Source organism: Mytilus californianus, unplaced genomic scaffold, assembly GCF_021869535.1.
Source record: "Mytilus californianus isolate M0D057914Y unplaced genomic scaffold, xbMytCali1.0.p SCAF_6, whole genome shotgun sequence".
Lineage (NCBI taxonomy): Eukaryota > Metazoa > Mollusca > Bivalvia > Mytilida > Mytilidae > Mytilus > Mytilus californianus.
In genome coordinates, this window is record NW_026262712.1 from 61,892,991 (window position 1) to 61,919,043 (window position 26,053).

Genomic DNA, 26,053 nt, shown 5'->3' on the forward strand with positions numbered 1-26,053 from the left:
GAGTTTGTTGTAGTTTAATTTTGTGGTTATAAAATAAGACGATTCGGCATGATTGCCAATATGACAACGCTCCACCAGAGACCAAATGACGAAGGTGGTTTTGACAACATATGAAGTATTTTATGATAGAATGTATAATTCCAATTTGATTAAAAAGAGTCGAAACTTCTGTTTAAGTTTTGCTTCGTGAACATTCTGTCGAGTTGCAATCAATCTGCAATGAAAAAAGGAGTTAGTACTGATCTCGCAGTCCAAACTAAATTTTCTTTGTTCCGTTTCGACCAAACGGAATGACTGGAATACAACTGACATGTTCTTGACCTGGACTGGTTTTGTAGGTAGCGAAACGTCCAATTTGCTGTTTATATTTCCCTTAAATTGACAAATGTGTAGTGATCTGCTAAATCAGACATAATTGGTTAACGTGACAATAATTAGAATTCAGCAGCCAAAATTGTGTTAACATACATCATAGATTTATAACACATCTGACTTAAAAAAAAATGAAAAAAAACAACATGCAAAATAAAATTTACAAAGACGCCAACAAAACAGTATTTGGTTTTGATATTACAGTATAGCAATACTTTATAACGTACACACTTTCCCGATAAAGTACAAATAAAAGGATGGTAGCGTGTCCATTTTATAGGATTTGTTGGTGACTTTGACATGATTGTTTTTTGGAAGCTAAACTATGCAAAATCCATATTCAATATAAATCATTAACACAATATTAAGTTCTAACGTCATTATAATTTTATAACTTCCAACTAGTGAAACAATTTCACTTATTTATATACTTTCGTTCACATTCGTAAATAAAAGAAACATATAGATCGTTCTACTTTTAGTTTAACACCAACTATAATGTATCTCTTTTTCTACCAAAAAGCTAGATCTATTTTTCACACTCTCACACTCACTCATAAACAGTCATCTTGACGGTGCCGAGACGGTTACCAATAGTACCATTCTCTCAGGAGACACCGGGCGGTATATATACATCATTCACACAAATATTTTTTAAAAACAAACACGCAAAAATGAATGCCATTATTCTGAAACCGAACTCCGTTTAAACTACTGCATGATATATAAATGCAAGGGTGTACACAATGCAAACAATGAAAACAACACAATCAAAACCAGATCTCTTATTTGCACCTTTAAACCCAAACGCACAAAGGAACACCCAAGCCAAAAAATAACAAAACCCAAAAAAGATGATGCACACATACCGATCCACCCCTAGAGTCATACGATCAAAAGGAACATGATAGTAGAAAACAAACAATGAAAAAACTACAAAGTAAATCAAACGATACACAACGTCAGCACCCAAAATCTAAAACTAGAAGACCATCCTGAATTATTTGTGAAATTGACACTGCATATTTTCCGTTAGTCTTTGGTTCCTTCCAGTTAACTTGTCGAGACAAACAACGAGACTTTCTTTGACAAAACCTTGGCTCTTTTTCTTGTTCTCAGATTAATCATTGTGAATCGAATGTAAATAGTTTTTGCAAGGTTACAAGGAAGTGGCAAAATTATACATTGTGTCAAACATACGAACGAATCGAAACAACGGGATAGGAAGCAGTTGTTTTGAAAAAAAATTATATGGATATACGAATGGCCAAGTAACCAATCAACGCAAAAAATATAGAGAATCTGTAAACAGTAAACATTATCACCACGACACGATCGACAGAAAAAGAAGATGTTAATCACGCATTATATTTTAGTCATTGATGATTGCGATTGGTCATTTCTGAAAATGCACAACGATTTAGGTGAGCGACACAGTTTCTTTATAGCCTCTTTAAAGAGCATCTTGATAGTTCACCTTAAAGTGTACACTCACACATACCTGTCGTCTTGTTATGAAATATATTCGCAACAACAATTAATAATATTAGCTGTATGAGAGATCATGTCTTTTATGGTAGAACAAAGAGCATTCGAGCTTGCATGCAAAACATTGAGGGGTTCTTTAAAAATGTTTTATACTGTATACTTCCGTACCCTTTGTAATGCAGCTAAAATGTCTGTAATACTGGGATTCTTAAGGGTTTTGCTGCAAAAAATTGTGCAGTGAATTTTCTCTGTAACTGTTGTTATTCTACTGATCGAGAAATAGTCTGTCACTTGCGGATTATCTGCTAACCTTTCCTCGACTCTGTTGTGGATGCTTATTTGTTTGTTCGTCTTTTTGTTGTTGGTTATTTGTCTTGTATTGACTAATGATCCTCAGTATGATCTTTTCATTGTTTTCCCACTAAATAATATCTGAGAGGAATTTTATTTCTTCAGTTACCCATTAACTTGAAACTTGAAATAAAGGAAGTAAAAAAAATACTTACCAGAAAGACAAAAGACACCAAAGGAATTTCAAACTCATAAGTCGAAAACAAAATGACAATATCATGGCAGAAAACAAAAACTATCAAAAGACAAACATCAGTACACAAAACACAACACAGACAATTAAAGTACCGAGTGACCTATCAACAGCAATAATGTTATGACCTTTATAAGTAACAGTATTATGTTAAGGAGATAGATTTGAAGGACAATTCTTTAATTTCAAAGCTTTATTATCAATATAACCGAATTTGTGGACTTTTTAGTCCGCTTTATTTTGACTCTGTTGGGTAGTTGAATCAGTGTTTTTTTTTAATGTTATTTCAAGATATAAATCGCTGTGATCGATAACATGCTATGAATCTATTCCAATAAACTGCATGCGTACGTGTACCACACACTATACATTGCAATATTCCCATTTTCTTCATTTTATTTGCAATTTTTCATTTGCGTTTGTGATGAAAATTCATCAGAAAAATCAAAATAAAAAGCGCAGAAAAATCTGAACGTTCTTCCTCGATAACTTGGGTCGATACAACTACTGGTGGGTCATCAAAGTAGTCAACATTGGTTATCAATTAGTAACTGAATTGATTTCATTTTACAGTTGGTAAGTTCTGGATGGCAAAATTTCTAATTCTTGATTTTAGGATTTGATGTTTTCAAATTTTGTAATTTTGTCTTTTATACAAAGAGGGGTTATTGCTAAGGAGCAATATAGATGAAATTACTTATACACGAGTGTTCATAGAACCATTACTTTATTATTTTCATTTTGTACATCTCTATTCTGTTTGTTTTTGGGTGATATAGGTATAAAACACTCTTTTTCCTTTAATATGTCAAATGTTTACCATAATGAAGTACATTGTTATATTAAGAAAAGTAAACTATAGTTTGTGTGCCAAACTTATTTAATGTATGTAATGATTTTTTATTTATTCTACTGTTAAATGACTTTGGTTTTCACAAAGATGTTTAAAGACACGACAGAACGATTTATAAAAACGAAAGAAAGTTATGTTTCTTGTTACCTTGACTATTGTACAGTGTAATCTGATTGTTGTACACAAAAAAAAAAGAATGTACTATAAAACTTTGTAAGGGGAAAGCATGGAATTCGCTAGGACGAGGGGACGAGAAAATACTTGAGAAAAAAAATGATAAGGTTACATAAAATTATGATGATGAGGATTAATTTGTGTTTAACATTCTTAAGGACATTGTTTCCTTTCATTACGAATTAAAGAAAATGCGCCACCTTTAACTATATTTTGATATTCAACATAACTTGTCTTACTGTGAAATAAAAAGTATTTAATCTTATTATTAATCTAGTGATTATGAATACATATGCCACAAGTCTATCTTAAGAACACAGTTATCTACTTAGTATATTTTGATAAAACAATATAGCTTAAGTTTTACTGTGAAGTTGATATATGTTTTCAAAACATGTCGAACGCCAACTGCTACTAGACTGTTTAAATGGAAATAAGAAGATGTGGTATGAGTGCCAATGAGACAACTCTCCATCCAAGTCACAATTTGTAAAAGTAAATTATTATAGGTCAAAGTAAGGCCTTCAACACGAAGCCTTGGCTCACACCGAACAGCAAGCTATAAAGGGCCTCAAAAATGACTAGTGTAAAACCATTCAAACAGGAAAACCAACGGTCTAATCTATATAAAAAACAAGAAACGAGAAACACTTATAAACCACATCTACAAATGACAACCACTGAACAACAGGTTCCTAACTTAGGACAGGTGCAAACAAATGCAGCGGGTTTGAACGTTTTAACAGGCGCCAACCTTCACCCTAACCTGAAATAATAGTGTAACATCACAACATAGAAAGACACACTATAAAAAGCTTTTTTTGTTAAATTATTTTGTCTTCTAAAGGTATGAGGAAGTAGTCATCTCTTTTTTCAATGTACAAACCTACAACAGAATCTGCCATCGTTTGCATTCAATTGAGTCAAGGGTCTTTTAAAATCACCATTCTTTTTATTTCTTTTTAAATGACAAATAAACCGTAAAGTTCCCTGCCGTATTTGGTGGATTTATCAACTCAATATCTGGAATATCACTATGATACCAGTGAGTAGGTTTTACATAACACCAAAGATATTTAATGAAATCTTATTAGGATTTTCTTTTTACAACCATCTGATTAACAAGTCGTCAGCAAAAATCAACTATCAATAGTTCTGGAGTTGTGTATATGTGATAAATTGTTATGTCAATAAAAATGTAAATACACCGAAATTAAGTACAAGGAGTACAGCAATTCGCATCACATTTCATGGTATATTTATATATATACTTCAATTGACTAACAGTTACCTATCAATTATTATCCAAACTTGTAACTCGTGAATAAAGGTTCTATTTTTACAATTATCCTATTTATTGTTTTCATTGAAATCTCTATATAGATTTAAATACAATGTTAGGTTGTATTGAACAAAACCTCGTTGAAGCATGTCGTTTAAATCGACTTACGTATATCCTTCAACAATAATGGACTGGCAAACGTTCTTTCTTAGTGCTGTTATAGTTTCTTTATTAGCTTTCCATATTTACAATATCGAACAAAAAATGTTAAATTTAAGCGAGAAAATTGAAAAGTCAGCTAACTTACGGATAGAGAGACAGGACGAGAAACTAAAACAGATACTCAAAGGTAATCTATACAATGGAGACAAAGTGTAAACGGAAGTAAATAACATTTACAATGAATAAATAGGTGTAAATATATTTTCTGCATTGTTGCAAAAATGATAAAAAATAATATAGTAAGTAATAAGATATGCAGCACTGATAAACATGATATAAGAGTTACATTATATATAGGATTTATGTCACTGCGACAGCAAACAAACTATTTTTTTCTTTACCTTTTTGGGGGGTGAGATAATTAAAAAAAAATCTGTTTCCTTTAGTAATTAATCAAATGTTATACCATATTGTAAGTATCGTGTAAATTAAAATATTGAAATAAAGTGAAAAGCAAATTAAGGCCGTTGCCTTGCATCTTCTGTGTGACTTATTTAAAAAGTGTTGGTACTTTCACGATTGGGTTATATGCTTTAATCAATTATTATCCAAACTTGTAAGTCGTAAATAAAAGTTGACAATTTTACCATTTTACATTCAACGTTCTAGTTTGAATCTCTTTATCGATTTATATGCACAGATATGCAGGTATGAACAAAAAATCCTTGAAGCAGGTCAATTAAAAAGACTTCCTAAAAACAAACAACAATTTTGGAATGGCAAACGTTTTTATTTCACAGTGCTGTTATAGTTTTATTATTATCTTTCCATATTTACTATTTTGAACGAAAAATAGTTAATCTAGGTGAGATAATTGAAACATCAGTGGACTTACGGATCAAGAGACAGACAGAGGAACTTAAGCAAATACTCAAAGGTAATCTATACAATGGAGACATAGTGTAAATGGAAGTAAATAACATTTACAATGAATAAATAGGTGTAAATATATTTTCTGCATTGTTGCAAAAAGGATAAAAAATAATATAGTGAGTAATAAGATATGCAGCATTGATAAACATGATATAAGATGTACATGATATATAGGATTTATGTCACTGCGACAGCAAACAAACTATTGAATAAACAAACAAGAAAAAGACACGTAAAAACCATCCGTTTTTTTTAAATTTTGCCCATTTCTATTCATTTTTGTTTTGGTTTTTTTTTTTACCTTTTTTGGGGGATGAGATAATTTAAAAAAATGTGTTTCCTTTATGAATCAATCAAATGTTATACCATATTGTAAGTATCGTGTAAATTAAAATATTGAAATAAAGTGAAAAGCAAATTAAGGCCCTTGCCTTGCATCTTCTGTACGATTTATTTAAAGTAATTTTTGTACTTTCACGATTGGGTATATGCTTTAATCAATTATTATCCAAACTTGTAAGTCGTAAATAAAAGTTCAAAATTTTACTACTTTACATTCAACGTTCTAGTTTAAATCTCGTTATCGATTTATATGCACTGATAGGCAGATATGAACAAAAAACTCCTTGAATCAGGTCAATAAAAAAGACTTCCTAAAAACAAACAACAATTCTGGAATGGCAAACCTTTTTTATTTCACAGTGCTGTTATAGTTTTATTATTATCTTTCCATATTTACTATTTTGAACGAAAAATAGTTAATCTAGGTGAGATAATTGAAACATCAGTGGACTTACGGATCGAGAGACAGACAGAGGAACTTAAGCAAATACTCAAAGGTAATCTATACAATGGAGACATAGTGTAAATGGAAGTAAATAACATTTACAATGAATAAATAGGTGTAAATATATTTTCTGCATTGTTGCAAAAAGGATAAAAAATAATATAGTGAGTAATAAGATATGCAGCATTGATAAACATGATATAAGATGTACATGATATATAGGATTTATGTCACTGCGACAGCAAACAAACTATTGAATAAACAAACAAGAAAAAGACACGTAAAAACCATTCGGTTTTTTAAAATTTTGCCCATTTCTATTCATTTTTGTTTTTGTTTTTTTTTTTTTGCTTTTTTGGGGGATGAGATAATTTAAAAAAATGTGTTTCCTTTATTAATCAATCAAATGTTATACCATATTGTAAGTATCGTGTAAATTAAAATATTGAAATAAAGTGAAAAGCAAATTAAGGCCCTTGCCTTGCATCTTCTGTACGATTTATTTAAAGTAATTTTTGTACTTTCACGATTGGGTATATGCTTTAATCATTTATTATCCAAACTTGTAAGTCATAAATAAAAGTTCAAAATTTTACTACTTTACATTCAACGTTCTAGTTTAAATCTCTTTATCGATTTATATGCACTGATAGGCAGATATGAACAAAAAACTCCTTGAATCAGGTCAATAAAAAAGACTTCCTAAAAAAAAACAACAATTCTGGAATGGCAAACGTTTTTATTTCACAGAGCTGTTATAGTTTTATTATTATCTTTCCATATTTACCATTTTGAACGAAAATAGTTAATCTAGGTGAGATAATTGAAACATCAGTGGACTTACGGATCAAGAGACAGACAGAGGAACTAAAGCAAATACTCAAAGGTAATCTATACAATGGAGACATATTGTAAACGGACGTAAATAACATTTACACTGAATAAATAGGTGTAAATATATTTTCTGCATTGTTGAAAAAAGGATGAAAAATAATATAGTGAGTAATTAGATATGCAGCATTGATAAACATGATACAAGATGTACATTATATATAGGGTTTATGTCACTGCGACAGCAAACAAACTATTGAATAAACAAACAAGAAAAAAACACGTAAAAAACCATTCCGTTTTTTTTTAAATTTTGCCTATTTCTATTCATTTTGGTTTTTTATTGCCTTTTTGGTGGGTGAGATAATTTAAAAAAAAATCTTTTTCCTTTATCAATCAATCAAATTTTATACCATATTGTAAGTATCTCGTGTAAATCAAAATATTGAAATAAAGTGAAAAGTAAATTAAGGCCCTTGCCTTGCATCTTCTGTACGTCTTGTTTAAAGTAATTTTGTTCTTTCACGATTGGGTTATACGCTTTAATCAATTATTATCCAAACTTGTAAGTCGTAAATAAAAGTTCAGTATTTTACCATTTTACATATAATGTTCTAGTTTAAATCTCTATATCGAATCATATGCACTGATAGGCAGGTTAAACAAAAACTCCTTGAAGCAGGTCAATCAAAATGACTTCCTTAAAACAAAAGACAATTCTGGAATGGCAAACGTTTTTATTTCACAGAGCTGTTATAATTCTATTATTATCTTTTCACATTTACCATATTGAACGAAAAATAGTTTATCTAAGTTAGATAATTGTAGCATCAGTGGACTTACCGATCATGTGACAGACCCAGGAACTAAAACACATACTCAAAGGTCATCTGCACAATTGAGACATGGTCTAAATGGAAGTAAATAACATTAATTTAACAATGAAGTTATGGGTGTAAATATATTTTCTGAATTGTTGAAAAAAATATAAAAATGAAGATCATAGTGAGAAATAAGATATGCAGTATAGATAAACATGATATGAAATGTACATTGTATACTTGGTTTACGTCAGTTTGACAGCAAGCAAACAATTGAATAAATCAATAAAAGACACTGAGAGCTAGACATATGGTATGCAACAAAAGACTGATGTCTATACAATGATAATAATAAAAAAAGATCTTAATCGCTTATAGTTATCAAGTTTAAAAGAGAAGCGAAAGATACCATAGGGATATTCTCAGGTGCTCCGGAAGGGTAAGCAGATCCAGCTGCACATGTGGCACCCGTCGTGTTGCTCATGTTAGTACAAACCCGGTAACAAGTCAAATTCGGTAACAATTTGGGCAACTATCAATGAAAAATTTCATTTTCTGCACAATACTTTCACTTTGTCTTATATTGCGATCTCGCGTTACTTTCTTTCAGTACTTGTAATCATGTGAGCTAAAAAGTGCAAATAGGTTAGCATGTGCGACGTCTGCAAACGGTAGAGCTGATGAAAAGGCAATTCTTGTTAATTTATGCGAGTCACCGGACTCATATGCATAGATATACTCTCCAAATTCTACGAGCACGGAATAAGCCTATGCAATCATGTGAAAACTTTTTCAAATTAAAAGGACGTAGACAAAATACGTGAATATTAAGTACATAATCGATGAGAACAATTAATAAGAAATCAAATGATGTTGGTTTATTTATATGACAATGCATCTAATATTATTTCGAGACAGAAACTTTTGCCTCCGCCCTAAGTCTTTGTCGGTCAATTCAATGTTTTCTGTATGGGTTGCACTTTTAATGTCCAACGAATTCTGCAAGTCCTACAAAAGACTTTAAGACGTTAGAGCAATCTCCGACTATAACCAAGTATGCTGACAATACTTTTGTTTTGGAATATGCAATTGACATGGATCGGAGTATTGATGCAAATATCTATGGAGTGATGTTCAGTAATGTAGAACAGTATAATTATTTAGTAATTTTATCGCATCTCTGATAAATTATGACGTTATGATTGGTTTAACGCGGTCACGTGATGAACCCCTATGGATACGTATGGGGTCAGTAGATTTCATATGGGGTTTATGACGTCACGTTAACAGTTAATGGTACCGTCATCGATTAATGTTGTTGTATTTCATTTTTTTTTTATTTTCATTTTTTATACATAACTTAGCAGGAAAAGTCCCGTGTGCGATAAATTCGTTATACGGATCACTACTGACCCCCTATGACCTCATCCCCTATGGATTTTACTAACCCTGTATGGATCTGTAGGGGGTCAGTAGCAAACCATAAAACTTATAGTAGAAAGTATCTAATGAAGTGAACCACGATGAATACAATTTAGTTAAGAGCGTTCAGTCTTATTAATGAAGATAGGAATTATAGCGAAAAGTACTATATGTCACTAACAAATGAAAAGTATTGGAAACCCAAATTTACAGTGATTATCTTATCTTTTAAAGTATGTTGTAATTTTGGATTTTACCATACTTTTTAAAACATAATTATATGATTAGAAGTTGACATCTATTTTTTTTTTTGAAAGCTGAAAGATCATAGATAGTGATGTTTCACGAAACAAGCACTATTGTATAAATTGTAGTTTGCTTAAATTGTTTTGTCAGTTTTCACGCGACAAGTTTTTGATAACACTGCCTGATTAATATTTTCGACCCTATGATGTACAACTGCTTGACTATTGTCCTTTTAAACAAATCGAATGTATAAAAAGGCCTGCCACTCTTTCTGGGAAATAACAATACGGATAAAAGATAAGTACAAAATATATCCGTCTTGGATTTCAAAATAGAAGGTTTATAAAATGTGTTTTTGTAAAAACACCATTACGTCCATCTTTAGTTGTCCTGTAATATAGTCTAAATTTGTCTATATCTATTTCAAAAACTAAATTATCTTGTTCTGTGTCAAACACTTACTAGGAGGGATTAATTTTCCGACTGCAAAGAAAATTAAATTAAAGAAGTTAATAGTAAGTGAACTGGTTTTAATCATAATGATTAATGATTAAGATATCCTTTTACGCACCAATTACTTACAAAATATGCATTAAAAAATCCCGCTAGTTGAAAAATACTGTGTTTTTCCTAGGTATATTTATTTTACAGATGCTGAAAGCAGTTATGAAAGCAAAATAAAAGAAGCATTACATGAATTCAAAGAGAATTTAACAATTACACTGGAAAGTATGAAAGCTGCAAATAAAACGAATAACGAAGACAAGGACAAAGGTTATACTATACTCAATATTTTAATTCTAGAAAAGTAAAAGAAAATAATTTTGAAATGAAATGAAAAACACCACTCTCAAAACCGATTTACAACTCAAGCCAGACATGAAAAAAAAAGAATAGTGTTAATAGACTTGCTAAGTACAGACAGTAAAGCATGTCGCTTTTTTCTAGCTTTTTTGACACAAAAACCTCCCTTTTTCATTATCTATTTTAAAACAATGAACATTTTTCTGGTAAAATTGCAACAAATCCTGTATGAATTTTATGAAATTGTTCTCTTCATCAGTGATATGCATTATAATAGGTAATATGTATTTCACGTCAATAGTTAACAAACTAAGCGACACAAAAAGTCAAAAGACATGTAGAGGTTAAGATATAGATCTGAAATAAAAGACAGACTAATGTCTACACAGTAATTCAAACCCTCAATCGATTCGATAAAATTGTGAACACATTTAAAAGACCCTATATGAGATATGTCATTGACAAAAAATTCCTTAACGAAAGATATTTAATGGAAATATAGACACTGAACACAGTCATTATAGCTTTAAACATGCACGTTATCATGTGGCGGAGTTACACTATAAAATTTTATATTTTAATCCAAAGAATCCCCTCTTCCGTAATCTCGATCAGTGAGAAAACAGAATATACACAGTACAAAGGACGATAGTACTTACAATACAAATTAGTTCATATAAAAGTTTGATATTGCTTTTGGAAACAAGATTGCCTCGTTTGTATACAAATAGTTAAATCATTTAAATTTCAATTCTCGATTTAAAAGCATCTGTAAGAACCATTCAAATTAAACATGAACGAATTATACAAAATTGTTCGAAGTCATAAAATCTACAAAATATATGTTAGCAACGTTTACAGACGTTTTACGAATAAATGTGCACATTTTTTTTTATTATAAAACATCCATGCAACCACGCATCCCATATTTCATGATAGGACCCGACACCATTTTAGTGTTTCAACAGTTAAAGCTTGGGATGGTCATCGTAAGATGCATTACTTTAATATAATTAAATATGTAAATTATACATGTATATATTGATATATTTGTATTTTAATTCTTCATCAATAGATCTAGATAGTATGACAGATCTGCCATCATCAGGGGTCCAACTGTTAATTTTATGTTAAAGTCTTTAACTTTCATCTAGTAAGCATGTCTCCCATACTTTTATGTCTGCTATATGCAACTATTGATGCAACATTGAATACTTGTACACATTCTTCGTTAACTGGCAATAAATAACAGTGTTTCAAGATACGTTTTTTTTTTATTTTACGTATATATGGGTTATATTTAGTTACTAAAACTAACGGAATATTTTCTTTTTTCTTCGATTTGTTTTGTTGTAATAATTCCTTACGGTCAATTGATAAAGCATCAGTAATATCATCATCTATTTCGACGTTATCATAACCCCTATCTACTAATTTCACTTTAAAATTAGTTAGATTGTTTATTAATTTGTTATGGTCACTTGTGTTTCTTATCTGTTGTATTGCTTCACTTTTAATAAATCCTCGGAATACATGCTGTGAGTGACAGCTATTTCTGTGCAGATAGAGATAAGAATTCGTTTCTTTTAAATGTATTTCAAGGTCAAGAATGCCATGTGTTGTAAATCATTGACCTTTAATTACATCAACATCTTAGAACGATATTTTGTCGTTTGAGATTTCATAGGTGAACTTCAGTAAGGGGTTATAATTATTTGCTAGACGAAAAAAATCTATAATTTCATCTGATGTTCAATCATATATTATGAATCTATCGTCCCTATATCTGCCACGATAGAATATTTTGTCTTTATGTTGAAATGCAGAAGTTATTTGATTCATTATTTCAAACATAAGTATGTCACAGATTTCCGGTGAAGTGAATGCACCAATTAGCGTACCTATTATTTGTTTATAAATTTTCCCATCAAATTCAAATACATTGTTTTCTAAAATGACTCTTGACAGATGTATTAATACATTGAACGGCGAAGGATTGACTTTGAAGTTTGATTTGTCAAAATTGTCATAGGTTCGTTCAACGGCACTTATAATAAAGCAGCTTGAGGAAGATTAATAAACATCTGTGTTATATCATACGAAACCAAAAGGCTATTTGCCATAGGTTTTAATTTCTCAATGATATTAATGAAAGATGTAGTATCTTTTATATATGTAGACTGATTTTGAACTATAGGTATAAGAAAATAATCTACATAATAACCGATAAGTTCAGTTACGGAACCACACTGTGATATAATTGGTCTACCAGGTGGAATTACATTTAATTCATTTAATCCATCATGTTGTATTTGTTTGAACGTCTCCGTTTCAAGACGGAAAATTTTTGGGAGAATATAAATTCTCCCTAAACGTGCATCTCTTAATTTTTTACCATTTGTTGAAATTTTGTCAATAATGCCTTGGCGACCTGGGTTTTCAATTCTGCTATGTTAAATACATCTAATTGGCAGTAATGTTGAGTATTTATTTGTCTTGTGACTTCTGCTTTGTAGTCTAGCCTGTCTAAAATAACACAATTTGAATTTTTATCTGCCTTTTTTATTACTATTGTTTGACTCAATGCAGAAAACGATTCTCAGTAAGGTGCAGTAGGACAGCCGTCCTTGCATACATTTTGTTATTATAAAACACCCATGAAACCACGCATCCCATATTTCATGATAGGACCCGACACTATTTTAGTGTTTCGGCAGTTAAAGCTTGGGATGGTCATCATAAGATGCATTACTTTAATATAATCAAATATGAAAATTATACATGTATATATTGATATATTTATATTTTAATTCTTCATCAATAGATCTAGATAGTATGACAGATCTGCCATCATCAGGGGTCCAACTGTTAATTTTATGTTAAAGTCTTTAACTTTCATCTAGTAAGCATGTCTCCCATACTTTTATGTCTGCTATATGCAACTATTGATGCAACATTGAATACTTGTACACATTCTTCGTTAAACTGCAATAAATACCAGTGTTTCATGATACGTTTTTTTTTTTTATTTTACGTATATATGGGTTATATTTAGTTACTAAAACTAACGGAATATTTTCTTTTTTCTTCGATTTGTTTTGTTGTGATAATTCCTTACGGTCAATTGATAAAGCATCAGTAACATCATCATCTATTTCGAAGTTTTCATAACCTCTATCTACTAATTTCACTTTGAAATTAGTTAGATTTTTTATTAATTTGTTATGGTCACTTGTGTTTCTTATCTGTTGTATTGCTTCACTTTTAATAAATCATCGGAATACATGCTGTGAGTGACAGCTATTTCTGTGCAGATAGAGATAAGAATTCGTTTCTTTAACATTTATTTCAAGGTCAAGAATGCCATGTGTTGTAAATCATTGACCTTTAATTACATCAACATCTCAGAACGATATTTTGTCGTTTGAGATTTCATAGGTGAACTTCAGTAAGGGGTTATAATTATTTGGTAGACGAAAAAAAATCTATAATTTCATCTGATGTTCAATCATATATTATGAATCTATCGTCCCTATATCTGCCACGATAGAATATTTTGTCTTTATGTTGAAAAGCAGAAGTTATTTGATTCATTATTTCAAACATAAGTATGTCACAGATTTCCGGTGAAGTGAATGCACAAATTGCCGTACCTTTTATTTGTTTATAAATTTTCCCATCAAATTCAAATACATTGTTTTCTTAAATGACTCTCAACAGATGTATTAATACATTGAACAGCGGAGGATTGACTTTGAAGTTTGATTTGTCAAAATTGTCATAGGCTCGTTCAACGGCACTTATAATAAAGCAGCTTGAGGAAGATTAATAAACATCTGTGTTACATCATACGAACCAAAAGGCTATTTGCCATAGGTTTTAATTTCTAAATGATATTAATGAAAGATGTAATATCTTTTATATATGTAGACTGATTTTGAACTATAGGTGTAAGAAAATAATCTACATAATAACCGATAAGTTCAGTTACGGAACCACACTGTGATATAATTGGTCTACCAGGTGGAATTACATTTAATTCATTTAATCCATCATGTGGTATTTGTTTGAACGTCTCTGTTTCAAGACGGTGAATTTTTGGGAGAATATAAATTCTCCCTAAACGTGCATCTCTTAATTTTTGACCATTTGTTAAAAATTTAAATGAAATTTTGTCAATAATGCCTTGGCGACCTGGGTTTTCACTTCTGTATTTGTTAAATACATCTAATTGGCAGTAATGTTGAGTATTTAGTTGTCTTGTGACTTCTGCTATGTAGTCTAGCCTGTCTAAAATAACACAATTTGAATTTTTATCTGCCTTTTTTATTACTATTGTTTGACTCAATGCAGAAAACGATTCTCAGTAAGGTGCAGTAGGACAGCCGTCCTTGCATACATTTTGTTATTATAAAACACCCATGCAACCACGCATCCCATATTTCATGATAGGACCCGACACTATTTTAGTGTTTCGGCAGTTAAAGCTTGGGATGGTCATCGTAAGATGCATTACTTTAATATAATCAAATATGAAAATTAGTCATGTATATATTGATATATTTATGTTTTAATTTTTCATCAATAGATCTAGATAGTATGACAGATCTGCCATCATCAGGGTCCAACTGTCAATTTTATGTTAAAGTCTTTAACTTTCATCTATTAAGCATGTCTCCCATACTTTTATGTCTGCTATATGCAGCTATTGGTGCAACATTTAATACTTGTAATTATTTTTAATTTTAGTTTCTTGTGTACAATTTGGAGTTTAGAATGGCGTTCATTATCACTGAACTAGTATATATATTTGTTTAGGGACCAGCTGAAGGACGCCTCCGGGTGCGGGAATTTCTCGCTGCATTGAAGACCTGTTGGTGACCTTCTGCTGTTGTCTGTTCTATGGTCGGGTTGTTGTCTCTTTGACACATTCCCCATTTCCATTCTCAATTTTATTGTACACATTCTTCGTCAAACTGCAATAAATACCAATGTTTCATGATACGTTTTTTTTATTTTTCGTAAATATGGGTTATATTTAGTAACTAAAACTAACGGAATATTTCCTTTTTTTCGATTTGGTTTGTTGTAATAATTGAATGAGATATGACGAGTCCACAACCAATCCTATATATACTAATACATACTCTAAGCATTTGATTTTTATTCTTATTCTATTTTGTCCAATTCAATATTTTAGCATAAATTCTTTTTATGTAAATATTTGTTGTTTTTTATGTGTTTCGGATAAGGTTTAACTACCAAGGCTTTTCCTCATCAGGTATCCCAAGCCTCTTAAATATTAAAATATTCAGTTTAGAAGGAAAGTTCAAAGCATCCATACGCATAGAATTTAATTTCTTGGATATTTGTCGTATCCTAATATCCAAGAAAATAAAGATCCAAGATCACTTGTGACAATTCGAAGATTGTTATGATGAAAAATTTCAGTTTTCATCATTCATTCTTTTCCAGTTAATACTAGCCTTAATAATCGAGTTTTAAAAGAAGTAGCACATAAAAAGATTTCAACACAAAGTACGCAACATAGAGATTTTATTTCCGGAAAAGCTAATGATGGAAATTTAGACACTTTTTCACACACAGCCATGAATGCCCAAACGTCGTTTTGGGAGGTTGATCTTGGTCGTGAATTCAAGATCAAACAAGTTGAAATATTTGTAAGAAAAGACTGCTGCGGTGAGTTGTACTTTTTGAACCTTATTTATATTGTTGTTAAATGCCATACTAGCATACAATTTAACATCTTTTGAACTAAAAAATACTATGCTGAATATATAAGAAGATATTTCGTATCAGTTTTGTAGCATTACTTTAACCCTACGTATGATGGCATTATGGCACAAAGCCGATAATAAATTCCGCAATAGTGGTTACGTTGCTGCAAAGACAGGTGGGGCTGCTGTTACGGATTTTGATTATGGGAGTGTCTTTCCGTCCATCAGTACATCTAGTGAAAACTGAAGTTTGCTTCATTGGATGTTTACATTCTTTTTCAACAATATACTGATTTATAAAGTTTTATGAAGAGCAGCTCCTATATCCGTTTATCGTCATTAAGATATATAACTTAAATCGTTGAAGATTCAATTTTTTGGATCAAGTATCATAATAAGATGAAAGTTCCTTATAACCTTGAAGAACTTTTCAAATAAGTTTAAGGTTTGTGAAAGTTACATCCTTTCAAAGGAACATTACACCATCCTCGACAGCAACGTTTCTTGTGTAATTGTTATGACAAATTGAACAAACAATATTTATATCCAGTTATATGTCTGAGCATTCTGTTCGAACTGGCATGTTTACTATAAATAAAGGAGGCATGATTTCCAATAAGACAACCATCTAACATGTCCATATGACGTGAATTTAAGAAACTATAGGTCATCGAATGGCTTTCAACAATGAGCAAAACCCATTACGTATAGTCAGCTATAAAAAGGCCCGAACACAACAAAATGTAAAACCAATAGCTCGATTTATGACAAAACAGCTACGATAAAAACAAATACATGTATAACAGACAGCCACCAACGACAACCACTGACTTGGAACAAGAACACATATATACATATAGAGTTCATTTACTTTCATATATTTCTGCTTTTTCTGTTTATCTTTCAAAAACAAATTATGATCATGCTGATTGGTCAATTCACGTCAAATACTGTAAAAAAGTGTTTTCAAAAAATAGCTAGGATAGATTTTTATTCGTCAAAAGTTTGTCAAAGCCTACAAGATTGAGGTTGAAGATTTTGCTGAAACATTTAAAGCTTCATATATTACAAAAAAAGTAAAATAACAAAAATACCGAACTCCGAAGAAAATTCAAAACAGAAAGCCCGTAATCAAATGGCAAATCAAAAACTCAGACACATTAAACGAATGGATAACAACTGGCATATACCTGACTTGGTATAGGCATTTTCTTATGAAGAAAATGGTGGATTAAACCTGGTTGTATAGCTAGCTAAACCTCTCACTTGTATGACAGTCGCATAAAATTGCATTATATTGACAACGATGTGTGAACAAAACAAACAGACATAATAGGTAAAAATGTAAAAAATAGGGGTACACAGCAGTCAACATTGTGTTATAATCTAAATCACTATAAAAACAAACAAATATGTAACAAAGAAGCACAAAAAGGCATATAGACAAAGCACATTAAATTTAGCAAAAATGAAAGACAAGAATACAAAAAATTACCATAGCACAACGACGGGATGTATAAGTGCAGAGCCACGTCAAATGGATATCACCAAAAACAGACTAAACAGTAAAAGTAATATTCATAAAGACAAATAAAAGAATACTATAACACGTTATTAAGATGATAAACAACGTCAGTACCCAGAATCTATACTTCAAGACCATCGTGTATTATTTGTGAACTTGATACGAAATATTTATCAACAAGGCCTTGGTACCTTTCGATATACATTTTTAGAAAAAGGACGAGACGTTCTTTGACATACCCCTGGTTCATCAACTTTTTACTCAGACACTGTCTTAGAATTAATTGCAAAATCAACATTAAAGATTGCATATTTTGGCTTTAATATTGATTCACTTATAGGGTCTTTGCATCGGAATTAAACATATTTATTCTAAAACCAGTTGTTGGCATGACACCGGTTATGTTCTTCTCATATATTTTATGATGGTATAATACTAAACCCCTAACAGGAGGGATTGTGCCTGATATTCATATGATGAAGACATAATCTTTCAATCAGTTTAATTGAGGTCTGGAGCTGGCATGTCAGTTACTGCTAGTAGTCTGTTGTTATTTATGTATTATTGTCATTTTGTTTATTTTCTTTTGTTTCCTATTCTGACATCGGTCTCGGACTTCTCTTAAACTGAGTTTTACTGTGTGTACTGTTGTACGTTTGTTTTTTCTACATTGGCTAGAGGTATAGGGGGAGGGTTGAAATCTCAAAAAACATGTTTAACCCCGCCGCATTTTTGCGCCTGTCCCAAGTCAGGAGCCTCTGGCCTTTGTTAGTCTTGTATCATTTTTCATTTTAGTTACTTGTGTATAATTTGGAGTTTAGTATGACGTCCATTATCACTGAACTAGTACACATATTTGTTTAGGGGCCAGCTGAAGGACGCCTCCGGGTGCGGGAGTTTCTCGCTGCATTGAAGACCCATTGGTGGCCTTCGGCTGTTGTCTGCTCTATGGTCGGGTTGTTGTCTCTTTGACACATTCCCCATTTCCATTCTCAATTTTATGTCTTAAAATTAATTGCAATTTCTTAAAACTTGAAAAAAGGCTTTTCATATTTTGTCTGATAAAATACCCGCTGTCCATGTTTACATATATCTAAATAGTTCCCTGAATTATTGGATACTCCATATATATATATATATCACATTATGTTGATGTAAAACTTCTCTCAGTGGAGTTGTCCCCCTTTTATATCACAAAGATAAACTCAGACCTGGGTGCATGTGACCGTGTTTCCAATAGTCTTGCTCATGCTATTTGAATATAAAAATACGAAGAATGTGGTATGATTGCCAATGAAACTAGTCTTCACCACAAAACCAAAAGGCATTGAAGTTAATAACTATAGGTCAACTTACACCCTTCTAAGATGAGTAAAACCCATACTGCTTAGCCAGCTATAAAAGGCCCCGAAATGACAAATGTAAAACAATTTAAACATGAAAATTAACAGGTAGATCTATGTACAAAACAATGAACGAAAAACAAAAAACATATGCAGCAACAAACGACAACAACTGAATTACAGGCTCCTGACTTGGGACAGACGCACAGAGATTTGGCGGGGTAATCATGTTTGCTGGCGCCAAACCTTTCTATAACCTAGAACAGTGGCGTAACAGAACAGCATAGACACAAACTGGAAAAAAGGGCTTCACTAATCAGATCGATACAAAGCAGAAAACAAAACTAACAAAAATATCAATGAAATTCAATAGATTAAGTGTAAATACGTAATTAACAGTAAAAGAAAAACAGTAAAAGAAAAGCATGACCTCGTGCAATGGTTAAACATAAGTATCGACATATTGTAGAACCGTGAATGTGCATATGTATATAACAATACTATTTAGCTTGGTTCTAATTTACCGATGACAAATTAAAATCGTTATTTATATTAATGAAAACAATATTCAAAGATGTAATTACTAATTACAGTGTTGGATTGATAACCTTTTAAAATATCTTTATTTAAAAGATAGATAAGGTTACGCGGACCGTATCTTAATTTATGGGCTTTGTAAACAACATCTTCGAACAAATTATGATCTGCTATCCCTTTAGAAAGTTTTTTTTACATGTACAGTAAAAATTCCAAAACAAATATTTGGAGTTCTATTGAATTAATTAAGAATTAAGTAAAAGTAAGTATTTGTTGTTACGAAGTCCCTGACTTAATAATTTACCAGTAATGCATAGATTACGTTGACGCATTAATGTGCTTTTGCATGTGCGTCAGATGCATTATATAAACAAGACTGTCCATTAATCCCAAAACTATAGAACATTACAAAATAACCAGGTCAACTATTCACATTACAGGTGATCTTATTCGTCAGTTAGATATATTGGTAGGACCATCACATAACAAGTTGGAAAAGTGCGCTTTCTACGAAGGACCCGCCCAGACTGGCTTCCATCTGGTTTTTGAATGTCCCCATATAATAAGTGGTCGGTATGTCATGATAGCGAAAGGAGTCTCAACCAATTTGGCACTGGCAGAAGTGAAAGTGATGGCATTTGAGGAGAATTCATACAGCTAATACTGTAGTTGCATTAATGCTTATATTGAAATGCGGGATAAATACATTTTTCAAAGATTTTTTTTTATTTACACGAGTATGAAAATGAACAGGGCTGACATTTTCGAAACTAATTTTTGCATGTTCAATGTGTCGAGATTACTTGAATAAAGTAAGAAAACGTTACATGTTATAATTTGTAATCGATCTATAGAATGCCCAAGTATACAAGTGACACGTCACAAAGTCTTTACGCTACAATATAAGAAATAAGTGACGTTCCCGCGTTGTGTTCGCGCCGTATTTAGAACATTCTGGGGCCGCAAAAAGATAAAATTCTATATACAATACAATCTCAAATGTGAATAAGAAATTTCAAATTAAAAATATCTTGACACTTGAAAATTAAAGTCTCTGTGTATAGAAAATAATTAATGTCTCTGTATAGTGGTGAAAAAATTTGACACTTTAACAATTAATAACGATTACAGTTCATATAAAAAGGGGGTTGTTAATAGTTCACATCTGTCCTTCATCATCTCGATTTGATGGCAGATTCAACCAATCACGGATTTTTTCACCAGCATTTAAACTTACTTGACGTCTTGGACGAATGTCTTGTACGGTACTTTGTTCACATGTATCATCTTTTTCCGTATTACATGTAATTTCGAGCGGATAAAGTTTCACTATCGGCCTTGTAGTTTCGGTATTCTTCATCTTTATTTTAGCGGCACGCACAAATTCATTGTTTCCTCGAACAAATTCAGTTTCAATGGCCATTTTCCAATTGATTCTCGTTGACTCATTGTGCACAAGAACAACGTCGCCAACTTTAATTTGTTCATTGTTAGTTCCATATGCTTTGTGATATTCTCTCAATGATGTTAAATAGTCATTTTTCCATCTTGTCCAGAAGTGTCTTAATAATTCTCTTTGTCGTTCATTTTGTTTAGTTAGTAATGAATAGTCCATAAACACGGGTTCACTTGAGTCCTGTTCTAAATGTGGATAAGATAATGATCTTATTCTTCTACCACATAGGAGGTGCGATGCAGTAAGTGGTTTGCTGTCGTTAATATTCGTTGAGGTGTATGTTAGTGGTCTGTCGTTCATTACACTTTCTACTTCAGTAACAATAGTGCACAAGGTTTTAAAGTCGACAAATGATTTTCCGCGGACTTTCTTCAACGTAGTTTTTGTTACTGCTATTAGTCTCTCCTAAAATCCACCATACCAGGGAGCACGATTCGGAATAAATCTCTACTGCACACCTAAATCTGCAATTTTACTTTGTACATTTTACGATTCAATTATTTGTTTGATTTGTTTTGAAGCTGCAACAAAGGTCAGTGCATTGTCAGTTAAAACAACTTTCGGTATAGACTTTCGACTTGTGAAACGGCGAAAAGCTTGCATAAAACATTCTGCTGATAGATTCGGCAAAACCTCTAAATGTACTCCTCTTGTTGATGCACATGGAAATAAGCACACATATGCTTTAGTTATATTTTTATGTTCGTCCCTTACATGTAGTGCTCCTGTAAAGTCGATACCGGTAACAGTAAATGGCGGTTCATCTTGTAGGCGTACTTTGGGTAAAGGCGGCGGATCCGGAGCCTTATACGAAGTCCTATTTACGTTAAGACATGCAGTACATTTAATAAAATCTTATTTACAAATTGACGAATGCACGGTATCCAAAAGTTTTAACGTATATGTGATATGGTACTACTAGTTCCTGAGTGTAGTAAATTCTCGTGTGCATCGCGTACTATCAACGTACTTAGCAGTGTGTTTGCTGGTAACAAAATAGGAAATTTAGCGGACTCGGGAATCGGTGCATTCGCTATCCTTCCTTTACATCGGATAATGTTGTCTGATCCAGAAATAAATTCAACTGACGAATCCTTGATAAATTCTATGTACGATCTCTTTTTACTAGCGTGTCGTATTCCTCGGAGTTGTTTAATATTTGGCATGACCGAATCCAAAAAAAGTGCTGACTTCTGTATTTCTTTCACATTACATGGACCAGCTGTTCTATCTTCCTTTGATAGTCTACGGTTTTGAATAAAGCGTGATACATAGGCTGTCGTTCGTAATAGTTTCTTGTATGAAGAAAATCTGTCAATTTCCAATAGTCGTGAATTCCTGTTGCTTTATTCTCAAGTGTTGGTTGCTGGACATCAATGTTATCAGTCAATGTAGATAATGCCGAGTTATTTTCAATCGTATGTACCGGGCGTTTTGTTGTAGCTACTATCCATAACGAACCATGCCTCCATAGCATGCTTTCTGTATATTGTGTCGCCGTTATTCCGCGTGTAAATATGTCTGCTGGATTTTGGTCTGTCGGACAGTATCGCCATCTATAGGGTCTTGTTAACTCGTTGATTTCAGCTACTCTGTTTGCAATAAATTGTTTTAGTGGTTTTGTCGACTAGAGCCAATTCAATACTATTTGACTGTCAGACCATAATTCTACGTTGCTAATGTTGGTAAACGTGGATAAAATGTGTTGTGTAAGTCTCGCGCCAATTACAGCTGCCATCAACTCTAACTGCGGTAGTGCTAAACTTTTAACCGGACCATAATCAATTTGGATTCATTCCCGTTGCAAAGTTTGGCTACTGAGCCGTAAGCTTTCAAGCTGGCATCAGAAAATACTTGTAGTGGTTTCGTTTTGTGTACCGGTAAAATAGCGTCTCGGAAAAGCAGTCTTAATACACTTTTGAATGTTTGTTGCGATGTCAATCCATGTTTCGCGTAACTTTGTAGGTAAGATCTCATCCCATTCGTAGTTTTCGCGCCAAAATTCCTGGAGAAATAATTGTGCTCTGATTATGATTGGACTCAAGTGGCCTAATGGGTCATATATCTTCGACGATTGCTTCAATTAATATCTCTCGTTTAGTGATATCTGTTTCCGATGTTAAGTGAATTTCAGGTTGTGCGAAATAAAGTTCGTCTTTTTGTACATCCCAACGCATTCCTAGTACTTTCGGTTTGGTGTCCTTGTCAAGTAGTTGCACATGCTATTGTCCGTAAAAGCTGACTGTTCGATGTCCAAGATCGGAGATTAAATCCACCTTTTGTTATTAATTCTCTGGCTTCTTTGTAATATTGTACGGCTTTCTTCTCATAAGTTACGCTTGATATAATTAATTTGCTCTGATTATGATTGGACTCAAGTGGCCTAATGGGTCATATATCTTCGACGATTGCTTCAATTAATATCTCTCGTTTAGTGATATCTGTTTCCGATGTTAAGTGAATTTCAGGTGGTGCGTAATAAAGTTCGTCTTTTTTGTACATCACAATGCATTCCTAGTACCTTCGGTTTGGTGTCCTTGTCAAGTAGTTTATCAGCACATGCTATTGTTCGTAAAAGCTGACTGTTCAATGTCCAAGATCGGAGATTAAATCCACCTTTTGTCATTAATTCTCTTGCTTCTTTGTAATATTGGACGGCTTTGTTCTCATATGTTACGCTTGATATAATTAATTATCAACATAAATGTCCTTTTCAATCATTCTAGCTGTGTCACTATTCTTTCCTTGAGTCTGTACATGCTTGAGTAAAGTTGCGCTCAGAATAAATGGGGAGCATGAAGCGCCAAAAAAGAACAGACTTAAAACGATATGTCACCAATTTGCTGTTTATGTTTTCTGCATCAGACATCTACAAAAATCTTGTCGCATCTCGGTCATGTTCGTGTAAACCTACGTGTAAGAATGCCTTTTCGATATCAGTTGAAATTGCGATGGTGTTTAATCGGAACCGCAATAATAGTTTTGTCAAGTCATTAAGAACGGGCGGTGTATTCATCAGGCAGTCGTTTAAGCTCGGGTACTGATCCGATTGTCTACAACTACAATCGTTTACGAATTGGTGTGGTTATCGAATCTTTTCTAACTGGGTTGTGCGTTATGTAATGTACTGTCTTGTCGTTACATTCCTCGTCATCAATTCTTTCAATGAAGCCTGTAAGTTCTTGGTTCTTTATAATATCGTCATACGTTTTCAACATACCTGGTTCTAGCCTTCTAATTACAGATTCAGTTCTTCGTTTTGCAATACTAAAATTTGTCGGAAGTTGATCATGTTCTCGTTTCCATGGTAATTTGGCAATATATTGACCGCCTTGAAATTCAATGCAAGTGTTCTTTAGAGTTGATTCCCATAGATTCTAAGTTCCAGAATGATGCGATGTCGAACTACTCGGTCTTATGCGAAATAAGGAAACAACTCTACAAATGTATTTTTAAGACTTTTGGTTTAATCTCCCGCGCAATTGTATACGAATTGTCCTCGAAATAATAAGGAAATGAAATATTTTTAATATATGAAGTACTTTAGTAGGTTCAGATCAGAAGAACTTCACCTTACTGATCAATGTTTTACTTCATTAGCTATATATATTTACAGTTGTAGACGACGTGGTTTCGTCTTTTGTGGTTTGTATTGCCTCTGTGACTTTTCACATGTGTTCTATTCTGCTTATACCATAACTGGATAACAGGTCGATAACAATTCGTTAAGTCATGGTTCATAATATCTTAAGATCCAGAATGTGATAATAAATGATATAATACAAAAAGGTAAAATGATTCTACAAGTGATGAAATAATATAGAGATAAATCACTCAAACATGCAAAGAATACAGAAATAAATACCCCACCCACAATCCCCCATCCAGACCCAATTGTATTCTATATCAATTCTTGTTATACAAATGTATGTAGTTTTCACCCAATTACAACGAAGGGAGAAATTTATACATCTTGGTAAACATACAGACGACATAACGGGATAAGAAAACTTGTTAAATACACATACATGGATATCCAAGTGAACACGTAACCTTTCTACGTCAAATTTTAAAAAGAATTTTGATAACTTTTAATCTAGTCACGGGATAGGGCTTATAGTTTACATCTCAAATATATGCTGTCCGATCTTAGCATTGCATTTGTATTTGCGATACGTGATTTTGCATTTATTTGGCATGATAATGTCTGATTTCATAAAATCTGATTGACTTTATAAAACTGCAAAAATATTCTACTTGATGGTGACTTCGACTTGTGTCCAGGCCGGATATACACAACAGTAAACTCAAATGCTCAGAACAAAGATATACAAAACACCATTGCTATTAGATATGTCAACGAATTTTGATATAACAAATTCACGAAGAACCAACATTAGAGTAAAACCTATAATACCCAGTATTTACAACAAACTGTCTCTGGCAACATCTGCCAATATACCAACAATGCAGCAGCAATAACAGATGTAGATATCATATCATACTACTAAAAGACAAATCCAATTAAAAAGTAAAATAACAAAGATAAAAGATAAAAGATAGGCCTTCTCAAATGCATTTTGAATTAAAATCAAAAACGACCTTTCTATATTAGCAATATCTTCAGAAATGTACATGTCAAAAGCCGAGATAATATTTTATCAAGGAAAAAGAAGGTCAAGCAGTAAGTTAAAACACCTTGGATACAGCACAACATACGCACAGTGATGAAGAA

General features: G+C 32.3%; 1 protein-coding gene across 4 annotated transcripts; it reads left to right on the forward strand.

Annotated features, from left to right (window-relative positions):
• Nucleotides 1-4,882: 4,882 nt before the first annotated feature.
• On the forward strand, nt 4,883-20,688 carry LOC127705436 (fucolectin-1-like). 4 transcript variants are annotated; one of them, XM_052209749.1, is made up of 7 exons: nt 4,883-5,062; nt 5,732-5,812; nt 6,567-6,647; nt 7,401-7,481; nt 10,567-10,689; nt 16,195-16,419; nt 20,303-20,688. In XM_052209749.1, exons 1-7 carry the CDS (start codon nt 4,900-4,902, stop codon nt 20,521-20,523), a joined length of 975 nt encoding a protein of 324 aa, XP_052065709.1. In that variant the 5' UTR covers nt 4,883-4,899; the 3' UTR covers nt 20,524-20,688. The 4 variants fall into 4 exon arrangements, with proteins under 4 accessions (XP_052065709.1, XP_052065710.1, XP_052065711.1 ...); XM_052209750.1 differs by lacking the exon at nt 6,567-6,647; XM_052209751.1 differs by lacking the exon at nt 5,732-5,812.
• Nucleotides 20,689-26,053: the final 5,365 nt, after the last annotated feature.